The 25090-nt window shown below is 34.9% G+C and overlaps 1 protein-coding gene across 1 annotated transcript in view; it reads right to left on the reverse strand.

Moving 5' to 3' along the window:
* The window catches only part of AHR (aryl hydrocarbon receptor), a 49623-nt gene that overhangs the window by 14183 nt on the left and 10350 nt on the right, over window positions 1-25090 (reverse strand). Inside the window, exons 2-4 of the mRNA XM_068550560.1 lie at window positions 24804-24991; window positions 8743-8846; window positions 1597-1686 (exon numbers count right to left, since the gene is read on the reverse strand). Of these exons, the coding sequence (XP_068406661.1) occupies window positions 1597-1686; window positions 8743-8846; window positions 24804-24991 (382 nt within the window). The remainder of the gene's footprint in view (window positions 1-1596; window positions 1687-8742; window positions 8847-24803; window positions 24992-25090) is intronic.

Below are 25090 nucleotides of genomic sequence, written 5' to 3' on the forward strand. Positions count from 1 at the left end.
CCACCCGACCCCTTTCCCCCTTGGTGTCCATACATTTGTTCTCTACGTCTGTGTCTGTATTTCTGCTTGGCAAATAAGGTCATCTCTACCATTTATCTAGATTCCACATATGTGTGGCAATATTGTGTTTTCTATTTTATTTCATTTTAAGCAACTAAAAGGAATGATTGATGGTGATCCACTACATCAATTTCATAACCCACTAATGAGTCACAAGATGCAGTTTTGAAAATGGTGCCATAAACCACCACCAATGTCAGATATGAATGTTTTCTTAAAGAATATCCAGGTTATATGTATATATGAAGAAAAAAAACAGATTGGGAAACAGCTAATCCTTCTGATTTCTTAACTGTTATGAATCACACATCAAATAATAATTAAACTAGTTATGTAATTAAGTTGCAAACAGGCTTTTCCATGGACATTAGTATATTTTCTTTAAAATTCAAAAATACTGAAGTTAGGCTTTGTGTCAGTAGCCAGATTCCACCACTTTAGCTATCTGGACTTAAATCTTCCTACGAACTTTATCTTCTAGCATGAAGTCATCTCTATGCCATCCATTACACAATGCCAGAGTTATCTTCTGAAATATAGATTGGAGCATACCCGTTCCCTTTAACAAAAACATTTAGTGGCTTCTATAGTGTGTATGACATAATTTAAACTTCAGTCTATATAACGGTGCAGACGGTGCTATTCAACCATCAGTCTTGGCATCACCTGCCAGCTTGTTAGAAATGAAATACATGGGCCCCACTCTGACGTACTGAATCAGATTATATGGGAATGAGGCCCATCAATTTTATGACATCTTATGAAGTTCTTCAGGTGATTCTTATGCACATTAGAATTTAAGAACTACTGATATATAAGAGTAGTTAGCATTCAAGTGTACTTACAAACTTCTCAAATCATATTGGATGTTCCTGCCCCTCAAATATGCCGAACACCTTATTACTCCATTTATTCACTATACACTCAGTAACATTAAACCAAACACGCTCGCCTCCTTCAAGGCCTTCCAACCTACTGTCTACAGTACGTCTAAGCTTTTCTTCTCTGTGTTCCCTCCACAATTGTCCACCCATCCGGATCCTACACTTTCTTTAGGTTAGCTTAAATACCATTTCCTTCAGGAAAGCTTCCATAATCCATACAAGTCGGAATTAAAGGGAGAAGCCATAGTATTTTGCTCATACCTTTACATATCACCTCATTCATTTCATAGTTGTCATATACCTTCCAGTATCCATAACTAATTTGATGGTAAATATTCTCTTGTCTGCCCCTGTCCAAACCCTATCTGCCCCTTACCCTAAAGTTTCGTATACGTAAGAGTTCTTCATAAGTGAAAGAAGAAACACAAAATCCATGAATCACATATACCCTTAAGGAAATTATAATGCAGTAGATTTTTAAAAGTATAAAAATATATTAGCTACAAACATATACTTTTTTATTCTATAGCATATGTATTTTAATTACATTTTATATATACAAACTATCACTTGTGTCCCTAAGTGTAAGATAAAAGTAGAAAATTAATTTTCCAAAAAAATTTTTTTAATGACCTAAGAAAAATATATTTACCTGCTGAAACCCCAGGTAATCTTGTATAGTAGAAGAAGCATAAAAGACCAAAGCATCTGTAGTGACAACCAATACAAAGCCATTCAGTGCCTACAAGGAAAAAAGTTACAAAATGAGTAATGTGACTAAATAAAAATATTATCATCCATAAATATTGACTTCAGTTAAGGCTGTTACTTTTATTGATGAAAACATCTTTAAAATGGTTAATATTATTACACTCCACAAATGCAGAAACACCACACACCCCACTAGTGAGAAGAATCTATTCACACCTTTTGATTCTGCCAAAGAAAAGCTTAGAGCTAATTTAATATTCAATCACAATAACTTTAATATTTATTTCTTCTTCTTCCTCATGCTTTAGATTTTGTCTTAAATATACTGTACATGTTTTTTAAATATAATTGTATACACATCATTTACTGTAATCTGTCACATTGCTTTTAAAGGAAGATAGCGTGTAAAGATGTTTATTAGAACCATAAAAAAATTTGATAGAAGAAAAGCTCTGTGCAAAGACAGTTTAAGCACTGACACAGTTTGAAATGTGGATGCTCTCGAAGTATTATAAAACTTTTAAAAACTTTTTATTAGAAAAGGAATACGCAAATGGACTCTACATAAAATACACATGTAGAACAAATACATGTAAGACAAGTACACAGCAAATATAGTCCATTTAAATTTAATATAATTACTAATATATTTAGGTTTAAAGCTATCATTTTATAGGTGTTATTTTTATCTGTTCCACTTATACTATGCCGCTTTTTCTTTCCATTTTGCCTGCTTTGGGCCAATTATTTTTTATTACTCCTTCTTTCTTTTAGTTTAGAAGTTATCCTCTCTTTTCCTACTCTTTTAGTGGTGGTTCAAGTCCAATGCTAATATCTCTATACTCTAAGGTAATAAAAGTGTCTAGATCAACTTAAACATTAATTGTGATCACATATTTTAATTCTAAAGCCCTCATTATTTCCTGCTTGAGTTTAATTCAATACTTGTTTTACTCTATGCTATGTGATCATTGTTAAACCCTCCTGAGACACTCTTCTTCATGTAAGATGAGACGTGGAATGGTTTAGTTTAAGAACCACATAGTTTGGAGTCAGAATTTGGACTGGATTCTTCTGTTTCTTACTAACTGTGTGGTTTTATTAAGTTATTTACCCCTTCAGGCTTTAGTGTCATTGTTCGAAAAACAGGCACTGTGCAGTGCCTGGTACAGAGCTGGCACTCAATTCATGTAAGGCACCATTACTATAATATGAGGTTGTGGAGATGAGCAGATAAAGATTTACATGATCATGCTTTGTGAACTATAGAGAGAGATATAAACGAGAGCAAGTAGTTCATTCAACACTTAATGAAATATTGCATACCAAAGAGGATGCATGCTAAGTACTGAGATTCAAAACTGAAGGAGCTACTGCGCCTGTGCTTATGATGCTCACACAGTCTTGCAGATACCCTCACTGTTAGATGAGGTAAAAGAAATACGGTGACTGTCTTCCTTTTCCCTCAAAGTCCTTTCACCTTCAAGATCCCTGGTCTATATTATACTTCTGAGAACTTGATTATGCAGACAACAAACAGCACCTACTAATTAACAGCCACTTTTCTAAATGCTTTTTTAAATGCATTCAAGTACTTTAATTCCCTCAGCAATCCACTGAAGTAGGTGTCATATTCCAGTTTTTAAATCGAGGAAACTGAGGTAAAGAGCTGCACAGTAACTTGCCCACAGCCACACAGCTAGGAAAAAGCTGAGCCAGAAGGTAAACTTTGTCTAGCTCTAAAGCCTGCACACTTAACGTTATATCATGATCTACTGCTTTTATGTGTTACTGATCACCAACTGTTGCACGCCTATAACTCATGTAATCACAACTGGGATCTAAGATCCTTGACTTTAGATATTATGCCTTATAAAACCTGGCAATTTCCCCAGGATGAAAAATGGCGATGGCACCCACCAAGAACTTAAATGTTTAATGATTAACACCCCCAAAACTGAGTATTCTTAAGTTTTAGCTGGCAGTAATAGTATATATCCATTACTGCATTTTTTTATCTTGCAAATGTCTTCCTTCTAGAAAATAGTATCCATTGATCATATGCATGTTGTTTTGTAGAATATCATGTTTTTCGAACAGTGGAACGAATTTAGTACTGTACAGTAAGCTCATTAGTGCATGCCAGGTGACAACAAAGATAATTTAGCGTATGACAGATAAACACTTTTAGACAAATGTTAACTGTCAGAAATAAAACAAAAAGCCTCTTAAAAGAATATATACATACCAATCTTAAAAGAATATATACATACCAATTATATGGATATTAAATGATCTTAAATACCATGTGCACCAAGGTTATTACTTGAACTGAATTATTATCTTAGTAAATTAAAAGAAGGAATTAATTTGGTCATTACATATTAATAAAAGAGATTATTATTCTTTGGTCTAAGTCACAACTCTCTATCTGAAAATCACGTTGAGCTTCACTTACTATTTAATAAGAGAAATAAACTGCAATTAATACTGTTATTTATAATTTCAACTGCTGTTATCTCAAAAATGAAGCTACAGATTTTAATAAGCACAGTATTACGTAGCAATGGATAGAACATATTTAAATATATGAAAATAAACAACAAAAGCAAATAACAGATAATGAAAGGATACAAAAAGTTATTTTATTGTTTTATTTTTATTCCTCATAAAACAGTAACAAATTTAAGCTAATCAAGAAAATAAATATTTTAAACTTTCCTTAAACATCTTGTAACATTTTCTTCATGTGCCTCCTTTGTTAAAAACCAAAGGAAAAGATTTCGTTTCAAAAGTTTCAAGCCAAATGGTATACTGTACCTCTGGAAACATCCTCTGCATCTAAGTGGTAACTAGGTGATAACCGCACGTTGGAAATATAAAGTAAGATGCCATTATGGCAACTGTGTATAATGAAATATGCCATATTCACATGTCTACAATGTGCTCATCTGCTTCATAAGAGATAAGAGGTATGGCCCTAAGCAAACTGTATAGTGTGTGATGCTTCCTACTAGAGAGGAAGCATCACATACTATACAAATGGCATCCAACAGAATTAATGACAAGACCATTTATTTTAAATACCTAAATGTTTCCAATTTTCAGAAAATTAAAAAGTTAACACTAGTTTTGCAACAGTATATTTTTATTCTGGGTCCTTGACATAGGATATGTTAACAATTTGTCTAAACATTCTAGGGGAAAAATAAAAATCACGGGCCCAGATATCACTGATGAACATAGATGTGAAAATCCTCAACAAAATACTAGCAAACAGAATCCAACAGCACATTAAAAGGGGCATACACTATGATCAAGTGGGGTTTATCCCAGGAATGCAAGGATTCTTCAGTATATGCAAATCAATCAATGTGATAAACCATATTAACAAACTGAAGAAGAAAAACCATATGATCATCTCAATAGATGCAGAAAAAGCTTTTGACAAAATTCAACACCCATTTATGATAAAAACCCTCCAGAAAGTAGGCGTGGAAGGAACTTACCTCAACATAATAAAGGCCATCTATGACAAACCCACAGCCAACATCGTTCTCAATGCTGAAAAGCTGAAACCATTTCCACTAAGATCAGGAACAAGACAAGGTTGTCCACTCTCACCACTATTATTCAACATAGTTTTGGAAGTTTTAGCCACAGCAATCAGACAAGAAAAAGAAATAAAAGGAATCCCAATTGGAAAAGAAGAAGTAAAACTGTCACTGTTTGCAGATGACATGATACTACACATAGAGAATCCTAAAGATGCTACCAGAAAACTACTAGAGCTAATCAATGCATTTGGTAAAATAGCAGGATACAAAGTTAATGCACATAAATCTCTTGCATTCCTATACACTAATGATGAAAAGTCTGAAAGAGAAATTAAGGAAACACTCCCATTTACCACTGCAACAAAAAGAATAAAATACCTAGGAATAAACCTACCTAAGGAGACAAAAGGCCTGTATGCAGAAAACTATAAGATACGGATGAAAGACATTAAAATGATACAAACAGATGGAGAGATATACCATGTTTTTGGATTGGAAGAATCAACATTGTGAAAACGACTATACTACCCAAAGCAATCTACAGATTCAATGCAATCCCTATCAAAGTACCAATGGCATTTTTCACAGAACGAGAACAAAAAGTTTCACAATTTGTATGGAAACACAAAAGACCCCGAATAGCCAAAGCAATCTTGAGAAAGAAAAATGGAGCTGGAGGAATCAGGCTCCCTGACTTCAGACTATTCTACAAAGCTACAGTCATCAAGACAGTATGGTACTGGCATAGAAAGAGAAATATAGATCAATGGAACAGGATAGAAAGCCCAGAGATAAACCCATGCACATATGGTCACCTTATTTTTGATAAAGGAGGCAAGAATATACAATAGAGAAAAGACAGCCTGTTCAATAAGTGGTGCTGGGAAAACTGGGCAGCTACATGTAAAAGAATGAAATTAGAACACTCACTAACACTATACACAAAAATAAACTCAAAATGGATGAAAGGCCTAACTGTAAGGCCAGACACTATAAAACTCTTAGAAGAAAACACAGGCAGAACACTCTATGACATAAATCACAGCAAGATCCTTTTTGACCCACCTGCTAGAGAAATGGAAATAAAAACCAAAAATAAACAAATGGGACCTAATGAAACTTAAAGCTTTTGCACAGCAAAGGAAACCATAAACAAGACGAAAAGACACCCCTCAGAATGGGAGAAAATACTTGCAAATGAAGCAACTGACAAATGATTAATCTCCAAAATTTACAAGCAGCTCATGCAGCTCAATATCAAAAAAAAACGAACAACCCAATCCAAAAATGGGCAGAAGACCTAAATAGACATTTCTCCAAAGAAGATATACAGATTGCCAACAAACACATGAAAGGATGCTCAACATCACTAATCATTAGAGAAATGCAAATCAAAATTACAATGAGGTATCACCTCACACCAGTCAGAATGGCCATCATCAAAAAACCTACAAACAATAAATGCTGGAGAGGGTGTGGAGAAAAGGGAACCCTCTTGCACTGTTGGTGGGAATGTAAATTGATACAGCCACTATGGAGAACAGGATGGAGGTTCCTTAGAAAACTAAAAACAGAACTACCATACGACCCAGCCATCCCACTACTGAGCGTATACCCTGAGAAAACCATAATTCAAAAAGAGTCATGTACCACAATGTTCACTGCAGCACTATTTTCAATAGCCAGGACATGGAAGCAACCGAAGTGTCCATCAACAGATGAATGGATAAAGAACATGTGGTATATATATACCATGGAATATTACTCAGCCATAAAAAGAAACGAAATTGAGTTATTTGCAGTGAGGTGGATGGACCTAGAGACTGTCATACAGAATGAAGTAAGTCAGAAAGAGAAAAACAAGTATTGTATGCCAACACATATATGGAATCTAAAAAGAAAAAAAATGGTTCTGAAGAACGCAGGGGCAGGACAGGAATAAAGACGCAGAGGTAGAGAATGGACTTGAGGACACAGGGAGGGGGAAGGGTAAGCTGGGATGAAGTGAGAGAGTGGCATGGACTTACATACACTACCAAATGTAAAATAGATAGCTAGTGGGAAGCAGCTGCATAGCACAGAGAGATCAGCTCAGTGCTTTGTGACCACCTAGAGGGGTGGAATAGGGAGGGTGGGAGGGAGACGCAAGGGGGAGGGGATATGGGGATGTATGTATACATATAGCTGATTCACTTTGTTATACAGCGGAAACTAACACACCATTGTAAAGCAATTATACTCCAATAAAGATGTTAAAAAAATAATCACTGGCCCATAATTTAAAGCAGTTTACAAGTGTTAAGCATGCCACATTTGTCTATTTTCACTTGAGATGAAGAACTTCCTTATTACTTTACTACATAAACTAAGATGCGTGTTTAATCACATTAAGCAGCAATTATTAGAATGCTTCCTGTGACCTGAATAAGGGGTCTTTACGTTTCAGCTAATATACATAAAAATCCTCAGCTAGAGGCAGGAGGAGGACGACTCACGGTTGAATATATTTAAATTTTTCTAACATAATGGAAGCAAAAGTTAATTTCCGCTATCAGGGATTTGAACACAATTACAAAATTATAATAAAATCTTATAAATTGTTAGGTTACACTTAAGCGTTTACTGAATGAATGGAGTTACTGAAACTTACAGCTACTTTTTGTCACAATGGCAAATTAAGTTCTCCACTCAGTTCACTGGGTAGAATTGAAAATTATGTAATAGTAATAGCACAGATTATAGCACACATCTTTTCTGTTTTGTTTTATTTTATTTAACTAGTTTCTTCTTTTTTTTTTTTTAACCATATTTTTAATTGAAGTATAGTTAATTTACAGTGTTGAGTTAGTTTCAGGTGTACAGCAAAGTGATGCAGTTATACATATATATATATATTCTTTATAGCACACATCTTCATTCTATCTTTCTTTAACAAGATAAATACCTGAGAATTTTTAACTGAGAATCGAGCATCGTATCAGATCCAAAACAAAGAAAAATTGGAAAAGATTTAAAATACTTTTACAGACAAATCTACTAGAAACTCTCCAAGTTCTAGCGCATGACAATAGGGCTAACGGTTGTTGAAAAAAATCTGTAGCAAGTTGATAAGTCACACACAGCTGCTAAAAGAAAATATAGTTATAAGAACACATTGAAAAAAATAAAGTTCAGGTTAAGAACAATTTCAAACTATTTAACAAATAAAATTATTTTAATGGAGCTATATTCCTCAAAACATATACGTAAATCCAATGTCTTAAATGAGAACCTTTAAAATAATCTAGGAGTTCTTGCTATTTAAAGAAATGCAACACAGAAAGTGGTAACTAGACTTCTAATATATATGCTTCATAAAATTCCATTTTTTCATGTACAATACTAACATTATACCACTATTGCAGTTCAGATGAAAGTGGTATGAAATGCTGGGTGAGTCCTAAATAAACTGGGGATAATTAAAAGGCTGTTAATTAATTTTCCATTTATAATTGTCCTAATGAAAACGAACTATATTTACTACAATTTACCTGCAGTAAGAATTCTCCTTCCTGCAAGTTCAGGCCTTCTCTGCATTTTGTTCTACAGTTGTCCTGGACTCCATTTCTGTCAGCTGGAGTGGACTGTAATGCAACTAGGAAAAAAAGGGAAAAACAATGATATAGTATAGGTGGTTTTTAAAATAAGCAGTTTCAAAGAGCTATAATAAAACACCTCTGTACACCAAACACAGAGATAATTTGAAAAATTGGTATCTACTGGTACTACAGTAACTAAGTGAACAATCCTTTGCCAATGGGTGGTTTCCAGTCAGCTGACAGATTCTGGTGTTTTTTTTTTTTGGCTGCACTGGGTCTTCGATGCTGCACTGGCTTTCTCTAGTTGGCGGCTAGTGGGGGCTACTCTTCGTTGGTGTGTGGGCTTCTCATCGCGGTGGCTTCTCTTGTTGCTGAGCACGGGATCTAAGCGCGGGCTTCAGCAGTTGTGGCTCGCGGGCTCTACGGCGCAGGCTCAGTAGTTGTGGCACACAGGCTTAGCTGCTCTGCGGCATGTGGGATCTTCCCGGACCAGAGATGGAACCCGTGTCCCCTGCGTTGGCAGGCAGATTCTCAACCACTGCGCCACCAGGGAAGTCCCTGACAGATTCTTAAAGATAATTTTTGATGAGTTCACTATATGATTTTTGGCATATTACTTAAGGAGTTTAAAGGACATGCCATGACATGCTATAAACACTCCCCCAGTTCTTATCTATTTAGGAGAATAAGGTTCCTCACAACCTAACCTATAAAAATATTTTTAATATGTCTCTACGTATTTATCTTAACATCTGTGAACTACCGGGTGGTGAGAAGAAGAATCAACCAAATGCCTTATTAAGAAATATATGTCCACTGAGGTTAGGATCCTCTTGTCTAATTTTAAGGTAAAAAACTGTTAGTAGTATTATTAAGTTCATATTAAATTTATAGATCAATTCATGGAGAATTAATGACTTTATGATGTTGAATCAATCTGAGAACATGTTTGTTTTCCCATTTGTTCAAGTCTGTATTTTTTGTCCCACTAGAATGTTTTGAAGTTCTCCACAAAAAAGTATTTTTATGTCTATTCCTAGGTATTACACCTTGTAACGTGGCTTCTCTTTCATTATCATCTTCTAGTTGCTTATGGATTGCATATGTGAACGGGAGTCTGATGGGATGGCGGGGTGCTTACTATAGAGGGTAGCATGCTGTAATGCTGCATCTCCCCACCTTCCCATCTCTCTCCACATCGTGTGTGTGTGTGCAAGCATTTATAGTCTGGGAGGCAGCACAGCTGAATAGAAATAATACTTGCTACCATTTACTTATTTAGCATTTTTCCAAGCACTCTCAAATGTTTTCTCAGTTAAAACATGTAGATGGACATTGGTATCTGACAGAGCTGAGTTCAAATCCTAGCTCTGCCATTTCCTAAATGTGTGAGCTTTCTGAGCCTGTCTCCTAATATGTAAAGTGGTAATTGAAAAAGCAAACAACAACAAAAAAACACCCTGCAGGGCCGTTGTGAAGAATAATTAGAATATATGTGAAGTTCCTGGCGTAGAGCAGCTCAATATTAGTTGGTAGCTTTAATTATTAGCAGTATTTCCCAAAGCTCATCGATTGCCCTGTTATAAAGTTTATACTTTTAGACACTATTACACCACCTTTCTATTTTTCTGATCTTTTTTTAACCTGTGATATTTAAAATAAGAGAAACCATTAAGCCAAACTAACTGTGACGTTCCTTTTAAGATTTCTTATTTCATTAGATTTTTATGTGCTAAGGATAATCTGGCTCAGTGATACGCTGGAGATATATTAATAACCAGATTTTTCTCTCAGTTTGAGCAAAGCATCACATATAAAACATTTTCATGTGTGAAGCATATTTTCTGGTAAACCATCAGTGCATGTGTCACACTGGACTCTTATGCCAAGTCCTTGCCTTTGCAGAACTTGAAGCATATCTCTTTGAAAGAAGAAGCCAAAAACCTGGCCTCTGAATATAACAATTCCAAAAGGCCACAGAACAGATTTCCTTAGGCCAAAATATAGTTTGAGGTAAATTAACTGATGTAACAGTTAACCAAGACCAAAGGAAAGGCTTAATCTTTTCTCGTTGAAAGGTAAAGGACAGAGAGGCCTTTCCTCCCTTTCTGTCCTGTAAGCTTTGTTGTTCCTTGCTTTCCAGTGGCCACATTTGCTTGAACGCATTAAAACCTCACAATGTAAGGGTTAACTACACTCTCCTACTTTTCCAAAAGCTCCAGTAAGAGGCACAATTTAAGACTTATACCAAATATCAATAAGATTTGCTAATAGAAAGAAAACAACAAAACCCAAACCCTGACATTATGAAAGAAGCAAAGTCATCCTAAAAATGGATAGATATTAATTGTGTCAAATTTACAATGTCTAAATTTTCTTCTTAGGAATCTTTTAAAATTAACTTTTAATCAATGGAATGATGTCAGTTCCCACTAGAGTTATTGGACCACTGAGAAGCTGAATAAGAAATGAAAGAGGCCATTCATCTCAGTAACTTACAATTTGTTTCTGGTCTTGTATTGGGGATATTAGCCAATGTAATTAGACATTAGACAGACTCTGCCTTTTAAGTAGGGCATATAAGCTATGGAAATGAAGAACCAGAAAAGAATGTCAAAAATATTAAGTACCAGGATGGAATTTAATTAAAGCATTAGAGGAACTTGAAAAAGAATAAATTCTTTCTAAACAACAATGCTTACAATTCTAAATGTTAGAGGGACAATATTTAATATGTATGTATAACTACTGCTTAAGTAGGAAAAGTGGTAAGTGCATTTGGGGGAAGGATCATTGGAGCGTCCTTCCAAAAACAAGCAAACAAGTATTTCTGTTGCTCTCTTGTTTAAGGCTAATAATTAATCAGTTAAGAATTTAAGTAAATATTGTGCAAAGATGAGTCCAGGAAGGGTGCACTCCCTTTCCATTCTCATCTAAAAAATACTAATATGATTTTTTAGAAAACTTATTTTATGTCCTAGCCACCTGACTCAAACTATGTAATTTTTGCCTTTCCATGAAGTTTGTCCTCTATTTCTTGATCTCATACCTACCACCTCTCCCTTCTTAAAGTTACTGGAAGATGTATTAATTAATACTACTCACTTTCACATATACATTTCTTGCCTTGATCAGAAAGCAATAGAAGAGTAAGAAGATGATGTGGGGCTATGACTTCCTACCATCTGAGTGGCCTTGAATAACTTCCTTCATAATAATATGGGATACTTAGAGCCCACACTGTATGCCAGGCAGTCTCCATGTATTACGTCTTATTTATTTAATCTTCACAAGAGTTCTATGGGACTGGCCTTACTGTCCTTTCAGTAGATTAGGAAACTGAGGGTTAAGGAGGTTAGGAAGCTTTCCCAAGGTTCTAGCTTTAAGTGGTAGAGCCTAGATAAGAACCCAGGTAGCCTAATCCTAAATGCGTGAGCTATTATTAACCACCTACCAGACTCCTCTCCCATGCTAACCACCTTTGACCTTTAGTTTCCTCATCTTTAAATTAGGACAGTGATACCTCTGGAGACAAATTCTTGTGAGAGCTAAAATAACATGTAGAGTACCTGGGTAATGCCTGAATCTATAACTGACAGTCAAGGATGGAGAAAATGGGCTATATGCTGAGTTTACACACCCTCAAACCATTATGGAAGCTGACACTAAAAGTTGCAAACTAGGGATAATTGAGTGTTTTCTCCTCTCTAAACAGGGAGCATTAATGAGTGTCTAACAGGACTAATATGATGACTATGCAACATAAATTTGAAGGTACTTCAAACTTGTAAATTGTTATAAAATTTATATGCATCATCAGATGCAGAAGACACTTTAATCATTACACCCCTGGAATTAAATACATGGCAGTTCATAGAAACAAAATATAATATCTGAAAATAAGTCATGAGCCAATTCTGCTACTTGGGAAACGCTGGCCGTACTGAAGAGACATTTGTTAAAATCCTCCCCACATGTGCAGGAACGGCACACCTTCCAAAGTGTAAGGCTCTGACTTTCAGCATTCAGCGGAATATTAAGATAATAAACCATCAAAATATTTCAACTATTTGCTCTTTAGAGAGATCAATGATGCAATTAAACAAGAATTTAATTGATAATGGAATTTAGACTGTAAATATATCACAGCATTATCAGATTGTAATATTATCCATATAATTATTACCAACTGATTCAAGTCTTTTTCCCATATTCAAGTCTTATTCCCACATGCATTTAATCATATCCATGTTTCCTAATATGGCACTTTCCTTCCTTATACATCTAAGCCCAGATTTCCATTTCTCCCTACAAGCCAAACATTTCCTCTTCAAAAAACATGCTCTGAATTTTTCAAGAGAAATTCATGGGGAACAAATATTGGCATGTGGTAAACTATACTTTGTATTTTGTTACTGTAGTTGGCATTTAAACAGAAAGATGACATGGTAAATGTCTTGCCAGGAAAAAGCATAAGCCTTTTTAATCTCTAATTGTTGATATAAATTCAATTTATTTTACAATAATGTTTATCATCCCCCTTTATTACTTCTGGTAGGAAAAGTTAAATTCCAGTCCCACATTCATATAAGCATAAAGGAGAGCAAAGCTATCACCTATTATGAAATTCAACCAACTACATCTATAAATTAGAAAGGGTTAAGTAACGTAGTATATCTCGAATATAAGGAAAACATCCCCAGTCTAGTATGGGTGAGTATTTACAAATAATTTCCAATTTTTTTAAAAAACTGTTATATTCTAAGTTTTCAGGAGACAAACATTAGGTGTACACAGTTCAGTGCTTTCTGATGATATTCACAGATTTTTTTCTGACTATAAGTTTCTACTCACCAAGGCAGAATAAAAGTAAATTCAGTTTTTAAAAAGGCACATGTTAGTTTATATCTTTATGAATGAATGTAGGTTGCATAACTGGCGGTTACTGTCTTTTTAGCAAATCTAAAAAAACACATCATTCTAAAGCTGCAAAAATCCTTAAAAGTTAGATCTATTCTCACTCTCGATTAAGTGGAAACTAACTTCCAAAGATGTTACTCAACATTTTTCCAGTTTTACATTTAGTTACATGCAATTCTACTTTAACGATATGCTAGGTCTCTGAATTAATGAAACCAACTAGAGCAATTAATTTACCTTTCCAGTGAGGAATGAGTTGCATTTAGCTTTCCACATAAACAAGAGTGGAATTAAAACTGCATTCTAAGTAGGAAAATTTAATCGGCCAGAGCAGAGATTCTCAAACTTTCATAGACATTAGAATCATCTGGAAGGCTACTGAAACACATTGCTGGACTCCACCCTCTAGAATTTCTGATTCAGGAGGTCTAGGATGGGGCCCCACAGTCTGCATTACTAACAAGTTCCCAAGGGCTGCTGAGGAGCAGGTAGCACATTTTGAGAACTAGTGACTTAGAAAATCAGGATTTAGGAAATAACTCACAAATGTTCTGGATCTCATTCCTTCGTACTTTCTAAAATTACCTTTCCTCTGCTTAAAGAGTTCATTATTAATATGTCTTCAGGAGGTAATTCTAATCCCAATTTTATAAAGGTGAAAGTAGAACCACATAATTTACTACTGCAACACAGGGCAATAACAGAAAATTCTGTATGTACAGTTGACCTGTGAAAAACATGGGGTTTGAACTGGGCAGGTCCACTTACATGTGGGTTTTTTCCAGTAAATAATATAGCACTACACGATCATGATTGGTTGAATCCACGGATGCAGAATTTTGGAGATGGAGGAACCATGGATATGGAAAGCCGACTGTAAGGTTATATGCCAATTTTCGACTAACCCTCGTGTTGTTCAAGGGTCAACTGTATACAATTTTAATTTTATAACTGTGGTTCACACAGATGTTACTTTTTAGGATAAACCCACTACACACTTAAAACATCAGGCAGGCAAGCATTCTTACTGCCCATGCTGAGAAGATGAAGACTCTGTGGACCAGTGATGACAAAGGTCTAATCTAAAGCCACAGGGTTAGTAACCGAACTACCCCCATGTCCCCTGCCTGCTGGTGCTCCCCTTACACGACACAGTCTCCATCTACTGGGCCAGGACAAAGAGAGGGAAGCTGCCTCTGTAACACAGAGACTAGACACTTGAAACTAGACACTATCAAAGATGCAGGAGGCAACAGAATATTCTGTAAAACTGACCATAAAGGCACTCCCACATCATGTGGGCAAATTTAAGGCTAGAAGAATTCAATACAGACAATTCTAGGTTCATTAAGTTGATCCAATTTGACTGTCTCTTCTCTCAACCTCCCACTGCTGACACCTGAATGGCTTTATATCTTCTATGGACAACCAAGAATCAGAAATTACCTCCTCTAGTATTATTATTTTTCTGTAGACTTTAATTTCCCTTTAGTTTACACTTTCATGTGCAATTTTCTCTTTGCCCCTTTAAGAACTTGAAACACCAAATGAAGTCATGTTTGAGCAAACTCATTATCACCATAGCACAGTTTCATATTCCACACACAGAGATGTGCTTTCCTCTATCTCTGCCCATCCTTAAAACATTTCATCTTTGGTATTTTCCCTCTTATTCTATATGCTTTCCCCAGGAATATTTTATTCACTTTCATAGTTTAAAATACTATTCCAATGACATTATGATGACTCCAAAATCTAAATCTCCAGTACAAACAAATGAATGAATTTGATCTACTGATTAAAAATGATTGATCAAAAAGTCAAAAAGCCGTAAGAGCAGGATTAAAAAAGAACACATAAATATAATTACTAAATAAAAATGATTAGTGGTAATATAAATGTGTTTTATTACAGACCCTCAAGTGATTAATTTTACATTACATGTGAAAATAGTTTCTAAAACACTATAACATGGCAGATGTATATTTCCATTAGCCAGATCAGCAAAGACTCACAGAAAGTCAAACAATTTAACTACAGACATTTAAAATCTGTACTGGGAAAAAAAAAAGAGAAAATTGCTGAAAGTTGGCTGTCTTTAATATTCCCCCAATGGTAATCTCTGTTTAAAAAAGAAAGCTAAGCCCATAAATTTATGACCAACTGGAACTGTTCATGGCCAAGCAATTAAGGATCAAGGATCCTAGAGTCATATAACACTAGGAAATGATCAAAGAGAAAACCTATTAAAGCAGTAAATTTAAAAGAGACAAGAAAGAAGCAAAACATATAATAAAGGATATAATGAGTGTAGGTTCAGTTTGAAACTGTTATATATTTGTAACTGTTTTTAAAAAAATACTTGTCAAAGCAAAGGAAAACACTCAGAGATAAAAGTATCCTATGTAAAATATCATAAAATTATTTTTTCATTTTACTTATTCATAGAATTTGACTCTTCTGCTGTAAGTTAGGATATCTGAGGAAAAGAGACATTAAATTCCTGATCCAAAGAGGCCATATTATTAACTATAAGAGCCAGGATTTGAATACCACGATACCCTGACTCAATAAGAATGTCCTACCATTCTTTTCATCCATCCATGTTTCAATTTGCATGGATTTGATTATATTAAGTTCATAAATTAAAATTTAAAAGAATCTCTAAATCTTACAGTTTTAGTTACGGAAGGTATCATGAATGTTAGAGTTTCATGTTTTCGAATGTAAATTCTGGAAAAAAACACATAGCTAAATTACCATCTAAAAATGGATAGCACCATGGGTTAATGAAACTCAACACTATTTGATGATTTCAAATGTGCTGATCTTTTAGGCAAACAAACCTACTTCGGACATTTCTAGAATTCAAAAAGCACAATTGCTGCGATACTGAAAGTTTTGTAAATTACTGGACACACAGTAATTAAAAAAAAAAAAAAAAAAAAAACACAGATAAAGTTAGTACCCAAACCCTGTGAATGTAAAAAACCGCGCACATACAAACGCCTTAAACTTTATAAAACATCAACCCTTAAAAAGGCTTTCTATTTAATTCATTTTTACTGCTCGTTCAAGCTCATTCTTCATATATATACATGCATATATATTTGTTTTTCAAGATAATGTTCTGAAATCCAGAGAAACACACAAGCTGAAGATGAATAAACACAATAGCTCTTTTTGAAAACCTAATGAACTGGAAATGAACTGTTAAAGTATCTACAAAAGGAAGACCAAGAAGAGAGCACATATAATTTTTAATGTAAAATAAAGTCAAGAAAGATCCATGGTAAACAATGAGGTTGAATAAATCTTAGATCACAACACAACATAATGTAAGTTAACTCTCACCATCCTCTCCTCTCACAGCATTTTTAGACTTGGTGAATTTAAAATACTCCAATATGTAAAATATTTACACTTAATACATGCTTAAAATAATCACCATTTTATAATGATTCATGACTCATTGCCCCTGCACTGCCTAGTTTTAAAAATAACCAGAAAACTATTCCCTATGACAGTTACAAGCGCAGAACTTTGGAATTAGAAACTCAGATCCTCAAGTTCACCTCTGTCAGGCTTAATGCAGCCTACACAAAAATCACTTTTTGTTTATAAGTTTTCCTTCCCACAAATTAAATTTGTACATCTCAATTATAGAGATGTCATAAAGAGTAACTCATGACTGAGATTAATGAAGGATATAAAAGATTTCACAGTTAATGACTATATTTTAATGGTATAATAACTACCATGAATATTTTACAGAATTAACAAATACTACATGCCCTTGACATTTACTATTGTCTCAAAGAAAGAAAACTTTTCTGCCTTTTTTACCTCATTAGGTATTTGTGTCTCAACAAAGAACGTGGATTAGTCATTCGCATCAATTTTGGGGATTGCTGTCGAAAAGCAGAATAATTTAAACAATCCTTACATGATGATGAATATTTTTAAAACGGATAATGAAATCTAATTCAAAATTTTTACATGTTGAAATTACTCTTGCTAAGAATAAAACATTACCATACTGATTCAGACTGGTTAACAAGCACAATGTCCACTGTTTGATCCTGGCATTAAGAGACACAATATAGGAGGAAACAACCCTTTCCTTTCACATCAACCAATTTCAAAGACTGGGTTATGTATAACCACCCAAATCTAAGTCTCTCTTAATAAACTATGATTGATCATAGTCATTAAGTAATTTAAACTTATTAAATATTTTCTATCTCAAAGGTAACGTGATATGTGAGTCTAAAACTCATTTTATGACTGGGGTCTTCTTTTTATTCTCTACTTTTCTTTTTAAATTAGAAGGGGATAGTTTAATTTTAACAATTTGAAATTTGATGAAAAAGTGTGAACGTGATGTTAAAGATTTTAGGCTTTCAGTCTGTACTTCCAAGACCTAAGTCCACACTGACTTGCCAGGTCATAGCTCCACTTGGTAATTTTCTGTCTTCAGGCTCCCCTCAACTTTGATTTAATCTATCAAGATGCAAAATTTGCACTTCACTATGTTTAATTACCAACATGAGAAAATAGCAATTTTGAACTTTTAAAATTTGTTTCCTAAAAATACAAAAGACACTACAGAAGTACTTCAAAGATACATAATTTAGAAAAGTCTTTAAACAGTTAAAACAAGCAGGGAAGAATAGACGGTAACACAGAAGAGCAGTGTTACTGAGGAAACTGAATAGAACTTAAACACCTTCTACAATTTCAATTAATCTATTATTAATATATCATTGTTATTAATCCTTAAACATGTTTAAATGTGTCCATTGTGCAGAAATTAAAAATAAAGTATCACTTTATTCTGGAATTTTTAATCTATCAAATTTACAAAGGGAGTCATTTTTTTCCTTTAAATCCAGAGACCTATTTGTCCATCCCATCTACACTGACAAAACTGAAAAACACACCAAGACTGCCAGACGACTGGGAAGTATTAATACAACAGGAACATGCAGCAAAGAAGAAAACGACCATAGGCCCAGGAACAAGATAATAAACACAAAGTGAAGGCAAAGGAGCAAAGAGGATGGCATAAGAACGTAAGGGGCAGTACTGAAAGCACCAAGAAAGGGCACAGTGATACAGTTAGTTCAAAGAAGATTGAATCCTTAAATACTTCTATACGTTTCACTGTATGATCCAGCCAATCAATTAATTAAAAACCATGTACAAAGTTTCTTACTGCTCTGATTCCTTAAAACAAACATTCCTTGCATTTGTACATTTAGAAATAGAGAAGAATATAATTGATAGAACCAATAATTATAATTGGCTTTTAACAGAAAGCTTATTTGGAAATAGCAAAATATTAATGTCAAAAACTAAGCCCTAGAGCCATATATCTAAGTATATAATTTAGAATTTCCACATTGTTTTCAGATATGTTAATACAATTAAGTTAATAAATAATTATTGAGTGCTCACTCTGGGGCAGGCATTGTCCTAAGTGTTTAAGGTGTAACAGTAAACATATTGATAATATTCTCAAGGACCTTCCATTCTAGTGAGAAAAATAGGCAATAAATGGCATATTTAAGTGCATCACAAAAAAAGCATATTATGAAAATGAAAATTTTATAATGATTGCTTCATCATCTGTAAAACAAAGAGTGTCCAAACTAAAAAACAATTCTCTGAGCTTTACCGTCTAGAATATATATAGCTCAAGAATTTTCAAGGATTAAACGTTCAAAGGTTCCCACTGTTCCTCAGCTGAAACCAAAACTAATAACTAATGAAACTTCTAATCCCTCTCCCTCCCTTGAAAATGCTCCCTAAATGTTGCATTATAAATATTTAATGTGCACATTTTTAAAGGATTTCACATACAGTATTTGTCACAGTTTCTGAGATGCTCGACCTTGAGTTATTAGAGGGCAGAGGCCTTTTTTCCCCTCTTTCTCTTCTTCATGAATTCAGCACAGTGCACACTATTTAGAACACAGCACAATCTTGAATTGTAAAATGTATTAAAAAATAATTTCAGTTTAATTACGTCAAAGAAACACCTTCTAACTTTACCATAATGACTGCGTCTTGTTCAAGTACTTCAAAGTTGTATTTTAGAATGTTTTGATTAATTAGAAATGGATAAAGATTAATGTTGTACTTGAAACTTAAGTGCTGCTTTTCGGACAGTCTTAGAAGTATAGTCATGGCTCCACAAAGTTTAAGAAGATCCCATCCAAGCTGGATTATTTAAACTCACAATAAATAGATGTATTTTCTTGGAAAAATATCTATTGTTACAGTAAAACTTGAGTTTCCTTTCTAACAAGATTGTATGATTACTCGTTTATATTGTTCTTTCCGCAGGAATTCACACACCCCCCCGTTTGCATCCTGTTATTCACTTGGAGCTTCCCTTCACTTCGCTCTACTCTTTCCCTAATAGTGGGAGAGTGGTTTCAACCGCACACACAAGTCCTCATCACTGTCCGCCTGCTCCGAGTCTCCTCGTTTGCGTTTAGTACTTGTTCAGGTCGTTAAGAATTACTTGCAAATTTTATTCTCTCAACATATTGCATTGCCTTCCTAGATAACTGGTGGTCTGGGGAAGACTTTGGGATTTTTCACACATTATTTCCCTCACCTTCCATCAAACTCTGTTCGTGTACTGAACAACCCTACAAAACTGCTTAGATATACACACTACCCTGAAATCACACTTAGAGTCTTTCTAAAACTTTGTACATTTGGATTTGTCTTTCTAAAGGCAAAGAAAAAAATTTTTTTAATAATTCAGGATATAATCAAAACCAGGTTAAATCACTGCCTCAGACTTATCTAGAATGCTTATAAAAATACAGATTCCTGGGTTCTACATAAACCTACAAAGAATCAGCATAAAAAGAGCACGTCCTAGAATGTGCATTTTAACAGGCTTTCGAGGTTATGCTGATGCAAACTAAAGTATAAAAACCAGTAATTCAAAGGACCTAAAATTAGAGATAATACGACCCAGCAATCCCACTACTGGGCATATACCCTGAGAAAACTGTAATTCAAAACGAGTCATGTACCACAATGTTCATTGCAGCACTATTTACAATAGCCAGGACATGGAAGCAACCTAAGTGTCCATCGACAGATGAATGGATAAAGAAGATGTGGCACATATATACAATGGAATATTACTCAGCCATAAAAAGAAATGAAACTGAGTTATTTGTAGTGAGGTGGATGGACCTAGAGTCTGTCATACAGAGGGAAGTAAGTCAGAAAGAGAAAAACAAATACAATATGCTAACACATATATATGGAATCTAAAAAGAAAAAAAATGGTTCTGAAGAACCTAGGGGCAGGACAGGAATACGGACGCAGACGTAGAGAATGGACTTGAGGACATGGGGAGGGGGAAGGGTAAGCTGGGATGAAGTGAGAGAGTAGCAATGACATATATATACTACCAAATGTAAAACAGATAGCTAGTGGGAAGCAGCTGCATAGCACAGGGAGATCAGCTCGGTGCTTTGTGTCCCCCTAGAGGGGTGGGATAGGGAGGGTGGGAGGGAGACGCAAGAGGGAGGGGATATGGGGATATATGTATACATACAGCTGATTCACTTTGTTATACAGCAGTAACTAACACACATTGTAAAGCAATTATACTCCAATAAAGATGTTAAAAAAAAAAAAGATAACTGATGAAGGAATGACACAAATAGGGTAATAAGATCTTTCTGTCGAATACAGAGCCAGAATAAAAAATAAACTTATTAATGAAAAGCCAAGAAAATACTTTTTAACAAGTGAGAATTCCACAATAAGCCCCGCTACACTATGACATTCTTTATAAGGTAGATTTGGGAATCGCTTTTACTTGAGGTATTGAACAGGATACACATCTAATCATGAATTATATATATATAGAGAGAGAGAGAGAGGGAGAGAGAGAGACAGAGAGAGAGACCGCTTTTTACATTAAATATACATATAATAATGTATATGTATGTGTATGCATGTGTGTAAGCATATACACATACTCACACACATAGAGACAACCTAGAAAGCAGTAAGTATGTTAATACTGAAATGGCACACTGGCTATTCTCCAAGCAGCTTCAATTCTGCTCCACTGCTTCTAAACAGGGAACAACACATACATTTTTTTTCTCTTTTTAACATATAATTTGATTTCCCATTATAGAGGAGCAGGAAACGAAAAGGCAAAATGATCATGTCAATACATCTTGACCAGAGTCAAGGAATAGTGCCTCCCTGGCTTCTCGATTATAAACCTTCTAAGGACAGAGACCACATCTTACATGTCACGGAACCCTCCATCATAAGGTCAAACAGTCAGCACAGCATGTGAATAAATGCTGAAGATCATGACTGCATCCCAAGAAGCTGGGATTGACCTTGGGGTTACAATCTACAACGGGGGTTCCCAAACTTGCCACACCACCAGAGTTTATGATTCCATTGGTCTAGGGTAGGGCCCAAGATCTGGCATTTCTAACAAATGCCCAGGTGACACTAATGCTGACTGTCTAGGATCTATACTTTTGAGAATCACAGATCTGGGGAAAAGTTCTCAGGATTTTGCTATATATATGGTTCCCAGAAAAGAGAAGTAACTGAGATATGGTCAGCAAAAACAACAGATGGAATGTGGAAACCTAGTTCTAGCTCGATCACAAAATAAATATATAGCTGATACATACATACATACACACACACACACACACACACACACACACACACACACACACACACACACACCCCACTGAACATCACGTGACTCACCTAGATGATGAAGGGTCTGGTATACATGAAGATTAAAAATTCAAAGGCTTTTTATATAGATCAGAGAAAACACAAGTGTCTACTATGAACACTTAAATATATAATCTTCCCTGCAATTATTATCCTCAAATCAGTGTATATTGCCCAGATCACAATGGTTAAACTATACAATTTTTTTTTAACATCTTTATTGGAGTATAATTGCCTTACAACAGTGTGTTAGTTTCTGCTTTATAACAAATTGAATCAGCTATACATATACATATATCCCCATATCCCCTCCCTCTTGCATCTCCCTCCCACCTTCTCTATCCCACCCCTCTAGGTGGTCACAAAGCACCGAGCTGATCTCCCTGTGCTATGCGGCTGCTTCCCACTAGCTATCTATTTTACATTTGGTAGTGTATATATGTCCATGCCACTCTCTCACTTCATCCCAGCTTACCCTTCCCCTCCCTGTGTCCTCAAGTCCGTTCTCTACGTCTGCGTCTTTATTCCTGTCCTGCCCCTAGGTTCTTCAGAACCATTTTTTTTTTTTTTTTAGATTCCATATGTATGTGTTAGCATACAGTAATTCTTTTTCTCTTTCTGACTCACTCCACTCTGTATGACAGTCTCTAGGTCCATCCACCTCACTACAAATAACTCAATTTCGTTTCTTTTTATGGCTGAGTAGTATTCCATTGTATATATGTGCCACATCTTCTTTATCCATTCATCTGTCGATGGACGCTTAGGTTGCTTCCACGTCCCGGCTATTGTAAATAGAGCTGCAATGAACATTGTGGTACATGACTCTTTTTGAATTCTGGTTTTCTCAGGGTAGGAGCAACAAAAAGCCAAGCAACTTCTTAATCGGATTATATTAATCATTTAGTCGAGCAGTTTTTGACCAAGAATCAGAAACCCAAGGAGTACGTTTATCGCTTTAGTCTGCACTCACTGAAGGCGTTTATTACTGTACTACAGCTTTGTGGTAGTCCATTATTCTCCTTTTCCTTTTTCCCTCTTCAAAAACTTGAATACCTAAGCTCGTACATGATCTTGTGTTTTGCTATCCTTTTTACTGTAAAATGCAAATATTTTAATTCTAAATATGATAAAAGAATTTCTCACCTAAAAAAAAAAAAAACTATATAATTTTTAATCCAAAATGAAGAACATACAGCGTGCAAATAAACCAATAAATAAAAAAGATGCTCAGACTAAACACAGCAAACCACCTAAACATAAACCTAAGGGGAAGTAACTGTTCTGCAATATTCTACAGACAAATCGCAAATTCAAGTATCTGCAAATATGTCAAGGGCAGCAGTATCAGCATCATCTGACAGTTTGTAAGAAGAGCAAAATCTCTGGCTACACCAAAACCTACTGAATGAGAACCTTCAGCTTATCAGGGTCCCTATGTGATTTACGAGCACGTTAAAGTTTAAGAGCACTGACATGTCACTGAGATTTTATCATTAATTCTTTACTACTATGGGTAAAATGACATGGTATATTTAAAAGACGGAACAGTTCCTAAAAAAATCTATTTCTGACATATAAACAGACCAAAAGAGAAATCGAGGAATTATTTTACATGAGAAGACACACTGAAGCATTATTTTCAAACAAAAACTTCCATTTAAAATAATTTATGACTACGATATACTGTGCAATTAAGGTGTAACAAATATCACCTAGTTCAAATCCCTAGCTTAAAGCAGAGTAAACCGATGCTAACATGTTAAAGTCAAATAGGTGTCAGTGGCACAATGGAGACTGAAATCCAACTCTACTGACTCCAGTGACAAAATGCTCTTTCCAATGGAAAACAATTTTTTAATTACATTTTCCTGGAGCAAACATATAGTTAATATAAAGCAGTAGAAGTATACGTAACTTTGAAAGGACAAATAAAATGATGCATCTGTGAAACATATTGAAGGAAATCCAGCAAAAATATATCATAGTAGTTAATATGTGTTTTATTCTTTCCATTAAAAAAAAGACCTTAAAAAATTGAGTAGAAAGGAGAAGAACCAGAAAGTGTCCTTCTTAATATGAGTGTTACGATTTTCAAAGAATGACACCACATATCATTTAAGTGGCAGCATATGTTTGATGAATCAATCTGGAAAACTGATTTTAGAAATATTAAAAATTTGGCTTTGCTACCTAAGTGTTACTATCCAGCAATAAACAGAACTTTTTCACGTAAGGCTAATTTTTGCAGTTTTCAACACAGAAGCAGAAACAGCCATATTCAACGTAAGTATTTTGTAAGCGACTGTAGAAAAATTAAACCCTTCTGTCTTACCATCAAAGAAGCTCTTGGCTCTTAGATAACTGACACTGAGCCTAAGAACTGAAAGTTTGTCCAGCTTATTAATAACATCTTGTGGAAAAGGCAGCAGGCTGGCCAAACGGTCCAATTCCGTATTAAGTCGGTCTCTATGCCGCTTTGAAGGATTCGACTTGATTCCTTCAGCTGGGACTGGCTTGACACTAAAAAACAAACAAAATTCCATAGAACACATTAAAATCTATAAAGCAAAAATTTCGATCGCATTATAACATCTCCTCAACTATTTTTCTAACAAAACA

This window comes from Eschrichtius robustus, chromosome 8, assembly GCF_028021215.1.
Source record: "Eschrichtius robustus isolate mEscRob2 chromosome 8, mEscRob2.pri, whole genome shotgun sequence".
Lineage (NCBI taxonomy): Eukaryota > Metazoa > Chordata > Mammalia > Artiodactyla > Eschrichtiidae > Eschrichtius > Eschrichtius robustus.